The following is a 14,232-nucleotide window of genomic DNA, read 5'->3' as shown; positions in this document are numbered from 1 at the left end:
CGCTCCTTCCGAGAGGATCCCTAACTATGAGATCCTGAATCAATCCTGTCTCATTACACAGGACCAGATCTAGGACCGCTTGTTCCCTCGTAGGTTCCATTACATACTGTTCTAGGAAACTATCGCGGATACATTCTATAAACTCCTCCTCAAGGCTGCCTTGACCGACCTGGTTAAATCAATCGACATGTCGATTAAAATCCCCCATGATAACTGCTGTACCATTTCTACATGCATCAGTTATTTCTTTGTTTATTGCGTGTCCCACCATAATGTTACTATTTGGTGGCCTATAGACTACTCCTATCAGTGACTTTTTCACCTTACTATTCCTGATTTCCACCCAAATGGATTCAACCTTATCCTCCATAGCACCGATGTCATCCCTTACTGTTGCCCGGATGTCATCCTTAAATAACAGAGCTACACCACTTCCCTTACCATCCACTCTGTCCTTCCGAATAGTTTGATACCCTCAGATATTTAACTCCCAGTCGTGACCATCCTTTAACCATGTTTCAGTAATGGCCACTAAATCATAGTCATTCACGATGATTTGCGCCATCAACTCATTTACCTTATTCCGAATACTACGAGCATTCAGGTAAAGTACACTTAGTTGACTTTTATACCTTTGTTCTGAATCTTATGTTGTTACATTGTATATGCTGTGTTGCCCTATTATGTATTTTCTTTTATTCCCTTTTCTTCCCATGTATTTAATGATCTGTTGAGCTGCTCGCAGAAAAATACTTTTCACTGTACCTCGGTACACGTGACAATAAACAAATCCAATCCAATCCAATCTAATTTAGCATAGCCAATCGACCTACCCGGCACATCTTTTTTTGGTTTGTGGGGGTGAGACGCGCGCAAACACGGAGAGAATGTGCAAACTCCACACGGACAGTGACCCAGGGCTGGGATTGAACTTGGGACCTCGGCGCCGGGAGGCAGCAGTGCTAACCACTGTGCCACCGTGCCGACCCAATTATCTCCTTTTAACTGAATTTATGGATTTTGCTCCAATTCCAAATTCTAACCATCCTCTGTGTGAAAAATATATTTTTCCAATTTTACTTTTATTTATTTTTCTGATCACTGTTACCTGTTGCTATAGTTACTGTCTCATTTAACAGTTACAAATTTTTTCTACATTTCTGATTTTATTAATTGGGGACTCAAATGATTAATACATAGGAAAATAACGTCTTAGAATATTGAGAAATTTCATGGTCAACACATTTTCTTAGAGCTCCTGCCCCTCAAAATTCCCCACTACAGCACTGGTGGTGGGCAAAGGAGCGCAGTTGTGAGGAGGGTAAAGATTAAGTATGTGTGAGGGGCGGGAAGGAAGGGCGCAAATGACGCTAAACAAAGTGACCCATGAATTGTAAGAGGTGAAAATAATTAAATACTGACACCTTATGTTATTTAGAATATCATGAGAATGTCGCATTAAGAAATATTTGAAACATTTTTATTGGCCTGGACTACATAAAGATGTAGTTAAATTTTGTCAATCATGTCACACATGTCAAGTGATAGGAAAACCTCAAAAAGTGATAAAACCAGCGCCCTTAATACCCATTCCAGCATTTACAAGGGTCCTAATTGATTGCGTAGGACCACTTCCTAAAACAAAAAGTGGGAATCAATATCTTTTGACTATTATGTATGTGTCTACTAGGTTTCCAGAGGCCATTCCAGTACGTAATACTACAGCTAAAAAGATTGTGGAGGAGTTACTTAAATTCTTTACTAGATATGGACTATCTGGGAGGTGGTACTTACTTTAAAACCACTTACCTTTACAGGAGCAGCCCTTTGGATTTCGGCGGCAGAGGTGCGCAGGGGCCCTCTGGGAGGTGAGTACTTACTTTAAAACCACTTACCTTTACAGGTGCAGCCCTTTGGATTTCGGCGGCAGCGGTGCGCAGGGGCCTTCTGGGAGGTGAGTACTTACTTTAAAACCACTTACCTTTACAGGAGCAGCCCTTTGGATTTCTGCGGCAGCGGTGCGCAGGGGCCCTCTGGGAGGTGAGTACTTACTTTAAAAAGCCTTACCTGGTCCCGTGTCTGTTCTTTTCTGTTTTATTTGTTTTTATATAAGGCGGGAACCGGAAGTTCGACCCGTGGACCTCTGGGAAGTCCCCCCCCCCCCCAACCAATAAATTCTGGTGGAGAGGAAACCCGAGACACTACACGTGTAGTATCTCCCACCCGCCCTCCTCCTCTAACCTAATAATAAGACCCATTGGTGGAAGGTAAGTGCCATATTATATTATTATTGTATTATTAGCATTGTGCAGGTCAAGGTTCGGAGGTGGAGGAGCAGTCTCTGTCAGCGAGAGAACCTGAGAACATCTAAGACACTCAGAAGGTAAGAAGGTAAGTAAGTGATTTTTACTTATTTTTACTTTTATACCTTTTTTTTCAAATTGTGTGTGTCGGGGGGAAACTGAAGTGACATCACAGAAAAGCTGTGGCCAGAGTGGCTGGTTGGGATTCTACCCTAAATTTAAAAAAAATTTGAGTATTTGGTAACTAATTAAACATAATAACTTAATTATAATTTAGAGGGATATCTAAGCCAGAGATCGGAGAGTACTATAGTTAGCTATCACATTTCGATTAGAAAACTAGTGCTAGGAAACAGATAGTTGACAGTAACATTGAAATTTTTAAAAAAATATTAAAAATAAAAGACACACTTTAATTTTAATTTTAATTAATTGACGCAATGTCAGTTAGAGGGGTGCTGTGCTCTGACTGTGAGATGTGGCAGGTCCGGGAGGCTTCCAGCGTCCCGGATGGCTTCATCTGCAGAAAGTGCACCCAACTGGAGCTCCTCACAGACTGCATGGTTCGGTTGGAGCGGCAATTGGATGCACTTAGGAGCATGCAGGTGGCGGAAAGCGTCATAGATCGCAGTTATGTAAATGTGGTCACACCCAAGGTGCAGGCAGAGAAATGGGTGACCACCAGAAAGGGCAGGCAGTCAGTGCAGGAATCCCCTGTGGTTGTCCCCCTCTCGAACAGATATACCCCTTTGGATACTGTCGGGGGGATAGCCTATCAGGGGAAAACAGCAGCAGCCAGAGCAGTGGCACCACGGCTGGCTCTGATGTTCAGAAGGGAGGGTCAAAGCGCAGAAGAGTAATAGTAATAGGGGACTCTATAGTCAGGGGCACAGATAGGCGCTTCTGTGGACGTGAAAGAGACTCCAGGATGGTATGTTGCCTCCCTGGTGCCAGGGTCCAGGATGTCTCCGAACGGGTAGAGGGCATCCTGAAGGGGGAGGGCAAACAGGCAGAGGTCGTTGTACATATTGGTACTAACGACATAGGCAGGAAGGGGCATGAGGTCCTGCAGCAGGAGTTCAGGGAGCTAGGCAGAAAGTTAAAAGACAGGACCTCGAGGGTTGTAATCTCGGGATTACTCCCTGTGCCACGTGCCAGTGAGGCTAGAAATAGGAAGATAGAGCAGATAAACACGTGGCTAAACAGCTGGTGTAGGAGGGAGGGTTTCCATTATCTGGACCACTGGGAGCTCTTCCGGGGCAGATGTGACCTGTATAAGAAGGACGGGTTGCATCTAAACCGGAGAGGCATAAATATCCTGGCCGCGAGGTTTGCTAGTGTCACACGGGAGGGTTTAAACTAGTATGGCAGGGGGGTGGGCACGGGAGCAATAGGTCAGAAGGTGAGAGCATTGAGGGAGAACTAGGGAATAGGGACAGTGTGGCTCTGAGGCAGAGCAGACGGGGAGAAGTTGCTGAACACAGCGGGTCTGGTGGCCTGAAGTGCATATGTTTTAATGCAAGGAGCATTACGGGTAAGGCAGATGAACTTAGAGCTTGGATTAGTACTTGGAACTATGATGTTGTTGCCATTATAGAGACCTGGTTGAGGGAAGGGCAGGATTGGCAGCTAAACGTTCCAGGATTTAGATGTTTCAGGCGGGATAGAGGGGGATGTAAAAGGGGAGGTGGAGTTGCGCTACTTGTTCGGGAGAATATCACAGCTGTACTGCGAGAGGACACCTCAGAGGGCAGTGAGGCTATATGGGTAGAGATCAGGAATAAGAAGGGTGCAGTCACAATGTTGGGGGTATACTACAGGCCTCCCAACAGCCAGCGGGAGATAGAGGAGCAGATAGGTAGACAGATTTTGGAAAAGAGTAAAAACAACAGGGTTGTGGTGATGGGAGACTTCAACTTCCCCAATATTGACTGGGACTCACTTAGTGCCAGGGGCTTAGACGAGGCGGAGTTTGTAAGGAGCATCCAGGAGGGCTTCTTAAAACAATATGTAGACAGTCCAACTAGGGAAGGGGCGGTACTGGACCTGGCATTGGGGAATGAGCCCGGCCAGGTGGTAGATGTTTCAGTAGGGGAGCATTTCGGTAACAGTGACCACAATTCAGTAAGTTTTAAAGTACTGGTGGACAAGGATAAGAGTGGTCCGAGGATGAATGTGCTAAATTGGGGGAAGGCTAATTATAACAATATTAGGCAGGAACTGAAGAACATAGATTGGGGGCGGATGTTTGAGGGCAAATCAACATCTGACATGTGGGAGGCTTTCAACTGGCAGTTGAAAGGAATACAGGACCGGCATGTTCCTGTGAGGAAGAAAGATAAATATGGCAATTTTCGGGAACCTTGGATGACGAGTGATATTGTAGGCCTCGTCAAAAAGAAAAAGGAGGCATTTGTCAGGGCTAAAAGGCTGGGAACAGACGAAGCCTGCGTGGAATATAAGGAAAGTAGGAAGGAACTTAAGCAAGGAGTCAGGAGGGCTAGAAGGGGTCACGAAAAGTCATTGGCAAATAGGGTTAAGGAAAATCCCAAGGCTTTTTACACGTACATAAAAAGCAAGAGGGTAGCCAGGGAAAGGGTTGGCCCACTGAAGGATAGGCAAGGGAATCTATGTGTGGAGCCAGAGGAAATGGGCGAGGTACTAAATGAATACTTTGCATCAGTATTCACCAAAGAGAAGGAATTGGTTGATGTTGAGTCTGGAGAAGGGGGTGTAGATAGCCTGGGTCACATTGTGATCCAAAAAGACGAGGTGTTGGGTGTCTTAAAAAATATTAAGGTAGATAAGTCCCCAGGGCCTGATGGGATCTACCCCAGAATACTGAAGGAGGCTGGAGAGGAAATTGCTGAGGCCTTGACAGAAATCTTTTGATCCTCACTGTCTTCAGGGGATGTCCCGGAGGACTGGAGAATAGCCAATGTTGTTCCTCTGTTTAAGAAGGGTAGCAAGGATAATCCCGGGAACTACAGGCCGGTGAGCCTTACTTCAGTGGTAGGGAAATTACTGGAGAGAATTCTTCGAGACAGGATCTACTCCCATTTGGAAGCAAATGGACGTATTAGTGAGAGGCAGCACGGTTTTGTGAAGGGGAGGTCGTGTCTCACTAACTTGATAGAGTTTTTCGAGGAGGTCACTAAGATGATTGATGCAGGTAGGGCAGTAGATGTTGTCTATATGGACTTCAGTAAGGCCTTTGACAAGGTCCCTCAGGGTAGACTAGTTCAAAAGGTGAAGTCACACGGGATCAGGGGTGAGCTGGCAAGGTGGATACAGAACTGGCTAGGCCATAGAAGGCAGAGAGTAGCAATGGAGGGATGCTTTTCTAATTGGAGGGCTGTGACCAGTGGTGTACCACAGGGATCAGTGCTGGGACCTTTGCTCTTTGTAGTATATATAAATGATTTGGAGGAAAATGTAACTGGTCTGATTAGTAAGTTTGCAGATGACACAAAGGTTGGTGGAATTGCGGATAGCGATGAGGACTGTCGGAGGATACAGCAGGATTTAGATTGTCTGGAGACTTGGGCGGAGAGATGGCAGATGGAGTTTAATCCGGACAAATGTGAAGTAATGCATTTTGGAAGGTCTAATGCTGGTAGGGAATATACAGTGAATGGTAGAACCCTCAAGAGTATTGAAAGTCAAAGAGATCTAGGAGTACAGGTCCACAGGTCATTGAAAGGGGCAACACAGGTGGAGAAGGTAGTCAAGAAGGCATACGGCATGCTTGCCTTCATTGGCCGGGGCATTGAGTATAAGAATTGGCAAGTCATGTTGCAGCTGTATAGAACCTTAGTTAGGCCACACTTGGAGTATAGTGTTCAATTCTGGTCGCCACACTACCAGAAGGATGTGGAGGCTTTAGAGAGGGTGCAGAAGAGATTTACCAGAATGTTGCCTGGTATGGAGGGCATTAGCTATGAGGAGCGATTGAATAAACTCGGTTTGTTATCACTGGAACGAAGGAGGTTGAGGGGAGACCTGATAGAGGTATATAAAATTATGAGGGGCATAGACAGAGTGGATAGTCAGAGGCTTTTCCCCAGGGTAGAGGGGTCAATTACGATGGGGCATAGGTTTAAGGTGAGAGGGGCAAGGTTTAGAGTAGATGTACGAGGCAAGTTTTTTACGCAGAGGGTAGTGGGTGCCTGGAACTCGCTACCGGAGGAGGTAGTGGAAGCAGGAACGATAGGGACATTTAAGGGGCATCTTGACAAATATATGAATAGGATGGGAATAGAAGGATACGGACCCAGGAAGTGTATAAGATTGTAGTTTAGTCGGGGAGCATGGTCGGCACGTTCTTGGAGGGCCGAAGGGCCTGTTCCTGTGCTGTACGTTTCTTTGTTCTTTGTTTGTTTGACTACCCACAGAAATACAATCGGATCAAGGATCAAATTTTACCTCAAAGTTATTCAAAGAAGTTATGGATAGCTTAGGAATAAAACAATTTAAACCATCCAGAATCGCAGGGAGCGTAAGAAAGGTGGCATCAGACGTTAAAGACAATGTTGAGGGCTTATTGTCAAGATTATCAATAGGATTGGGATAAAGGAATTCCATTCGTACTGTTTGCAATTCGGGATGCACCTAATGATTCAACCTAATTTAGTCCTTTTGAACTAAGTTTTGGTCATGAGGTAAGAGGACCACTTAAATTGATTAAGGAAAAATTGGTGGGTGAGAAATCGGAAATTACATTATTGGATTACGTGTCAAATTTTAAGGAACGATTAAATAGAGCAGGTGAATTGGCTAGACAACATTTGAAAGTTGCACATAATCTGAAGAAATGGGTCGCGGACAAGAAATCCAAAGTTCGTAGTTTTGCCAGTGGAGATAAAGTTTTTGTATTACCAGTGGTAGGTGAACCTTTAAAAGCTAGGTTTTGTGGACCATATCAGATTGAAAGGAAATTAAGTGAGGTGAATTATGTGGTAAAAACACCAGATAGAAGGAAGACTCACCGAGTGTGTCATATGAATATGCTTAAAAGGTACTTTGAAAGGGAAGGGGAGAAAAAGGAGGTTTTAATGATTCTAACTCAAAGTGACGAACCAAATCCAGATGACAGTGAATTTGACATACCTCAAATTAAATTGGAAAATGAGGATGGTCTTAAAAATTGGGATACGTTGTTGAGTTATCTTCCGGAGGAAAAACGAACTGACCTGAGAGTTATTGATATCACATGGGCAAGTTTGTAGAGATCAATAGGGAAGTACTAAAATGGCTATACATGATGTAGATGTGGGAAATGATGTTCCTATCAAACAACATCCATCTAGACTTAATCCTTTAAAATTTGCACAGGTTAGCAAAGAGATTTAGAGTATGCTGAAAAATAGCATAATTGAAGTGGGTTGCAGCCAATGGAGCTCACCCATAGTGATGGTACCAAAACCAGACGGTACCCAACGGTTGTGAGTGAACTATAGAAAGGTTAATGCAGTTACAAGAACGGACTCTTATCCTATCCCACGTTTGGAGGATTGCATTGAGAAAGTGGGACAATCAGCTTTTATTTCCAAATTGGATTTACTTAAAGGTTACTTTATCCGAAGGGCAAAGGAGATTTCAGCTTTTATGACTCCAGATGGTATATACCAATTCAAAGTTATGCCATTTGGCATGAAAAACGCCCCAGCCACATTTCAATGGTTAACTAACAAATTTGTTTCAGGATTACCCAATTGTGCGGTATACATCGACGATCTGGTAATTTTCAGCCAGACATGGAAAGAGCATTTAAAACATCTGATGGAGTTATTCGATCGACTTCAGGAGGCGGGTTTGGTGATAAACCTAGCCAAAAGTGAATTTGGAAAAGCCCAAGTCACTTTCCTTGGCCATACAATCGGACAGGGTCGAATGGTCCCATGGGATGTGAAAACAAAAGTTATTGGGGAGTTTCCGTTACCCTCGAGACAAAGGGAAATAATGCGAATTCTTGGCATGAGTGGATTTGATCGAACATTTGTGAAAACGTTTTGGAGCATGATTGCTCCACTGATGGACTTGCTGAAGAAACGTCAAAAATGTCAATGGACAGCGGACCTTCGACAGGCATTTGATGGCCTGAAAGCTGTGATAACCAATGCTCCTGTGTTGGAGAATTACAAGGGACTCTGTGTTCAGATTGAACTAAAGTATCTGACTTTAAAGAGAAATGCCGAGGCGTAGAGGAATGGATGGATCGTGCAGAGACTTTCTTGTTCAAAGAGACTGTCAATCGAAAAGGATTCCAGTTGGAGGAAGAAGAAAAAAAAAAGGAAATGGACTATATTATTATACCTGTTTGCGTGTGTTGTTTTTTCAAACGAAAAGTATATTTACTGTGTGCATTTCTTGAAGAATGGTGAAAAGATGAAAAATGAAACCATCTTGAAGTTGATGGGTTTTTTTTTTCTTGGGGGGAGGTGTCATGAGAATGTCGCTTTAAGAAATGTTTGGCTGCTCATGTTACTGCAGTGATGTCAGAGTGTGGGTGGAACTGAGCTCTGGTTCTGCTTTTTAGTTTCACTTTGAGAAAAGCTTGGGTGTGTCTGTCTTTTTGGTTTCGTTTTTCATTGTGTTTCAGAGTTGCAGCTGAAGTCAGCCAAAGCAACTGTATTGTTGAGCTCTCTGCCATGAAGGACTATCTCTTAATCATTTGGTGAATTCAGAATTCTAAATGTTCTCAGTAGTGAATGTAAACTCTGATGTGCTTCTGTTTAAAGGTTTGTTAAGTCTTTTGGGTCTAAAAGGACAGCATACAGATTACTTAGTGTTGTATTCTTTGGGGGGTGTATTTGATTTACTGGTTGCTAAGATATTCACTTTTTGTTTTAAAAAGGTTAACTTGAGTTCAAGTTAAAACATTGTTTTGCTTTAAAAAATACTTTTCCATTTCTGAAGTACCACACTTGTAGAGTGGGCCATGTGCTCCCCATACCACAATCTATTAAAAGTTGTGGGTCAGGTGAACTCCATGATACACTTTGGGATTCTCTAAACCCTGACCCACAACAATAAATAATTACTTGCATTGTTTTTCATGAGTGCTCTCCCCAGAGACAGGTCCTTGGCTCATTGTCTGCTGGATGCTTCATCCTGAGTTATGTTTCCTTAACAGTTTTTGTCAGTGGCAGTCTGCCATTGCTTTGCACTCTCCTGGGCAGGGAGAGGAAGCAGATTCCAAGTATGCCTCAGCTGGAATGGGAATTATTCTGGACTACGTGTCATCTAGCCAACTGAGCTAATCAGCTCCCTCCAAATAATAATTTAAACATAACCAAAAGAAGTTCATGAGTTCATGAGAGCTTGTTCACATAAAAAAAATAACCACATGTCCATGCAGATGATAGGCAAAATTTAGTATGCTATTGTCAATGAGGACCCAGCAGTCAAAAATGTTACATTTGCAGTTTCATTTTTCTTAAGCATCGTGCATCAACTGCAGTGGGAATTGATACCTTTTTATTTGGATTTTAAACCGTCCACCAGATGATGCACAAAATAACAGTGTGATTTTCTCTGCTTCCCTTTTAGGAGCACCTGGTGCCTTTACAGAAACAAATATCATGCCATTCAATTCATTAATTCTGTTATTTTTCCACACAAATCACCTTAGTTTAATCACACTTGATTCTTCATGATTCTTCAATAGTCGTCTTGTTGCATCAGCAATTAAATCCTTTTTTAAAAAAATATTTAGAGTGTCCAATTATTTTTTTTCCAATTAAGGGGCAATTTATCATGGCCAAACCACCTACCCTGCACATCTTTCTTTGGGTTGTGGGGGCGAGATCTGCGCAGACACGGGGGGAATGTGGAAACTCCACACGGACAGTGACCCAGGGCTGGGATTGAACCTGGGACCTCGGCGCCAGGAGGCAGCAGTGCTAACCACTGTACCACCGTGCCGTCCCAATTAACTCTTTTTAACTGAATTTATGGATTTTGCTCCAATTCCAAACTCTAACCATCCTCTGTGTAAAATATATTTTTCCAATCTTACTTTTATTTTTTTTCCTGATCACTGTTATCTTTTGCTATAGCTACTGTCTCATTTAACAGTTACGAATTTTTTCTATATTTGCTAATCGTTTATAACCTGGAAGTCTATGAGGACTATGTATCCGCCACACCACTGTCACCCTCAAACTCCGGGGATTGTACAGTAACAACAATGAAGGGAGTCCCTTAGAGTCTCCTTTTGCCCAAGGATAACCAGGCCAGCCAACAACATCCCTCACCCCAATCTGCGATAAAATATTGGTAGCAGCGGGTAGGCAACAGGTAAGGTGCCACTGCCAGGGCACCCAATTTTACAATTCCCCCTTCCTGCTAGCCTGCTCCCAGGGAGACATAAATTTAAATGTCATCACTAGTGTATCTATGCTATACCATTTCCATTGTTGATACAGGTTTCTTACAAGAGGCTTCTCAAATCAAAAAATGATGTTCAAACTGCTGCCTAAGATCTTGCTCAAGTTCACTGTTACTTTCTTGTTGTTCTAATTTATACAAAACCAAGGATGTTTATTATCTTTTCTACTTGTGCTGTCATTTCTAATGCAAACATGTGAATTATTGGATGAAAAAGACAAAGGTCCAATCAGTTTGCATATATATATATAATATATAAATGTTGTATGATGCAATAATAATGCAGCTGTTGACTAATCATAGCAATCAATTTACATCATTAGTAACAGGTGGTGAAAAACTGTTTTGTCGTAGCGTGGTCCAATAACTCAGAAGAGCTAGATGAAGGTCCTTGTTTCTCTTGAATAGACCTTTAACAGTTCATAACCCTCTCTCTACTGCTCCATTCGATTGGTGATTATGAGGTGAACTCATAAGCATGAATGAAGAAATAGTTGTTTTCAAATTTGTAGAATAATTATCACACTGTTAAGACATGATGTTGCCCTGGAGCCTAGTATTGCATAAATTCTCGAGAGATTGGATGATTGCTTCTGCTGTAATACTGTGCAATATGTTCACTTCAATCTACCATGAGTACTAATCAGTGACAATAAAAATTAAAATACGTCCATTCCCACGCACTCCAATGATAGAAACGTAGAATGTATAGTCGTTTTTTGTTCTTGGGCGTTTATAACACATGTCATGCAATTAGAAATAATTTCTTCTCCACAGCAAGTAATGCCTGATTGCTCTGCTCTCGCATGACATTTTGTTATTCCTAGCTGATCTTGGTGAACACTTTGAAGAATACCAAGCCGAAGTGTTATCGGCATGACTACTCTCTCATTGAAGACTAATAAATCGTCAATGACAGTGAGTTGCCGAGCAGAACCTTATAGCCAAGTTCCGCACACGAGTGCGGCCTCAACCGGGACCTGGGATTCATGTCGCATTACATTCATCTCCCACCATCTGGCCTGCGAAATCCTACCAACTGTCCTGGCTTGACACAATTCACACCTCTTTAACCTGGGGTTACCCCATCTCTGGATCTGTAAAGATTTAATCACCTGCTAATGCTCGCATTCCAAGCATTGTTTGGCATCTTTGAATTTGTCTATATATGTGTTTCTGGAACAGACATCTTCATTCACCTGAGGAAAGAGCAGCGCTCCGAAAGCTAGTGACATCGAAACAAACCTGCTGGACTTTAACCTGGTGTTGTACATTTACCAGTGTCCACTCTTCTGAATTCTTGACAGTACTGAGGGAAGACTGGAAGATTATGACAATCCCTTCTGCTATTTCCAGTTGCACTTAATTTGCAACCTGGAATGCAAGCCACCTGGACTCACCCACTTCATTACATCTTGGGATAAGGAGCGACAACATAGACTTAATGCGCGGTTCTAAAGAATGTGCAAGAACAGAGGGACCGGGGGGCTGGGTTCATTAGCAAAGGTCTTTGAAGATGGTAGGACATATTGAGAGAGTAATTAACAAAGTATTAAATAAATACTTTATTTATATTATATTAAATAAAACGAGGTATTAAGTACAAAGGCATGAAAATCATGCAGACCCTTTATAACATTCGGTTTGATTACAAATATTATGGTCAGTTCTTATCAACTCACATTGGGAAGGATGCAAGAGTCCTTGGGAAGGTGCAAAGGAGATGTACCAAAATGGTTCCAGGGCTAAGGCATTTTAGTTGCAATATTAGGTTGGAGAAGCTGACATTGTTCCCCCTGGAGTAAAGGAGATTGTGGGGAGATTTGATAAAGGTGCACAAGATTATGGCAGCTTTAGATATGGCAAACTAAGAAAAGCTATTCCCATTATCTTGTCATGGGAATGTCACTTTAAGAAATGTTTGTCTTCTCAAATGGCTGCAGTGATGTCATTGTGTGGTTGGAGCTGGGCTCTGGCTCTGCTTTTTACTTTTGTTTTGAGCTGGAAGCTTTTTGGGGCTCTGAGTTTTTTTTGGTTTTGTTTTCAGTTGAGGAGCTGCATTCAAACCAAGAAGATGTATTTTGATCTCTCTCTCTCTGCATGCAAAAGAATGTCTCCAGATCACTTGATAATTTCAAAGTAATACCTGTTTCTGCAAGGAATGCAAACCTACTGTTTTTGTCGGAAAAAGGGTGTTTGGCTTATGGATGTTGTTAGGAAAGTTACTAAGGTTTACCTATAGAGTACTGTATCTTGGGGGAGTATTTGTGTTGGTAGTTGATAAGATGTTTACTGTGTGTTTATAAAATGTTAACTGGATTCATAGAATAAACATTGTTTTGTTTAAAAATACTTAAGATCTCTGTTGCATAACAGCTGGAAAGTGGGGCCTTGTGCTCCTCATAACCAAAATCTATTACAAGTTGTGGGCTAGATGAACTCCATGATATACTTTGGTGTTCTCTAAACCCTGGCCCATAACAATCTGATGAAAAAAGGACTAAGGTTCATAGATTTAAGGTTCTGGGATAGAGATGTAGGGGGAGTGTGAGGAAAAGGATTCTAAAACAGTGAGTGGTAATAACCTGGAATAGTGGATATGATTGACAGTTTCAAAAGAAATTGAATTGGGCACTTGAGGGAAATAAACTATGGCGATAGAGCAGGGGAATGGGACTGACCGGTTTGTTCTACGAAGAGCCTTTGTTGGCTTGATGGACTGAATGGCTTCTTTCTGTGCCATAAATGACCCTATGCTACAGCGTAATCACCAGACAATGTTCAGATTCTTTAAACTAATGGAATTCATCTGCCTGAGATCTTTAATTCGGTGCAAGGATAGTATGGTATCATGTATCACACTTAAATGTAAATTACCAGCAGCTGCAGCCATGTGTTCATCCACACTAAGGAGGAGTTCCCAAGCTGCAGGCTGTATGTCTCCATACATGTCTTCAGTCAGTATAGGTGCAGCTTTGATCAACAAAGACAATGGGGCGGGAGAAAGGCTCATCACCTACAAAAAATAAAGAAAAGCAGGAAATGAGACTGTAAACTGTACAATGTTGCAGCAGCAATGGGGGTAATTTTACCGACAAAACAGGGGTGGGGCTGGGGTCAGGTGCGATGTTGATATTTTACAAAGCTCAAACCCAGCTTTAATGTAGACAGAATGTGAATGGGAGGATGGAGGTTGACCCCTTAAATACTATAATGAGACCATGTGCCTCATATTTAACCGGTCATATTATCCCTGGCCAGTCATTTTTCCTGGTTCTTGGGAAATCCACAAGCAAAAAGACTAAGACTGCTTCATGGAAAAGGTAGTATCCTACAAGCCCTCTTAGCTTATCTTCTTCCCTGTCTGTCGTAGGACATCTAGTCACTCCTTCTCCACCCCCACCATTAACTTCAATTGGGCCTCCTAGGTTCAATGATCACAATCCCCCTTACACCCCCCTTGTGATTAGGGGATTCATTGGATTAGACAGGTCTACCAAGATCAGCAACTTTCCTTTGGATAGGAGTCTTCCCAGGG

The 14,232-nt window shown here is 42.5% G+C and overlaps 1 protein-coding gene across 5 annotated transcripts in view; it reads right to left on the bottom strand.

Moving 5' to 3' along the window:
- Positions 1–14,232, bottom strand: part of unc80 (unc-80 homolog (C. elegans)) — a 599,468-nt gene that overhangs the window by 255,222 nt on the left and 330,014 nt on the right. For all 5 annotated transcript variants that reach the window (XM_072480367.1, XM_072480341.1, XM_072480351.1 and 2 more), the window contains one exon: positions 13,572–13,710. In XM_072480367.1, the coding sequence (XP_072336468.1) occupies positions 13,572–13,710 (139 nt within the window). The remainder of the gene's footprint in view (positions 1–13,571; positions 13,711–14,232) is intronic.

The sequence above is a fragment of the Scyliorhinus torazame genome, chromosome 2, assembly GCF_047496885.1.
Source record: "Scyliorhinus torazame isolate Kashiwa2021f chromosome 2, sScyTor2.1, whole genome shotgun sequence".
Lineage (NCBI taxonomy): Eukaryota > Metazoa > Chordata > Chondrichthyes > Carcharhiniformes > Scyliorhinidae > Scyliorhinus > Scyliorhinus torazame.
Note: the sequence above shows the minus strand (reverse complement) of the source record. Positions and strands in the feature narration are given on the sequence as shown.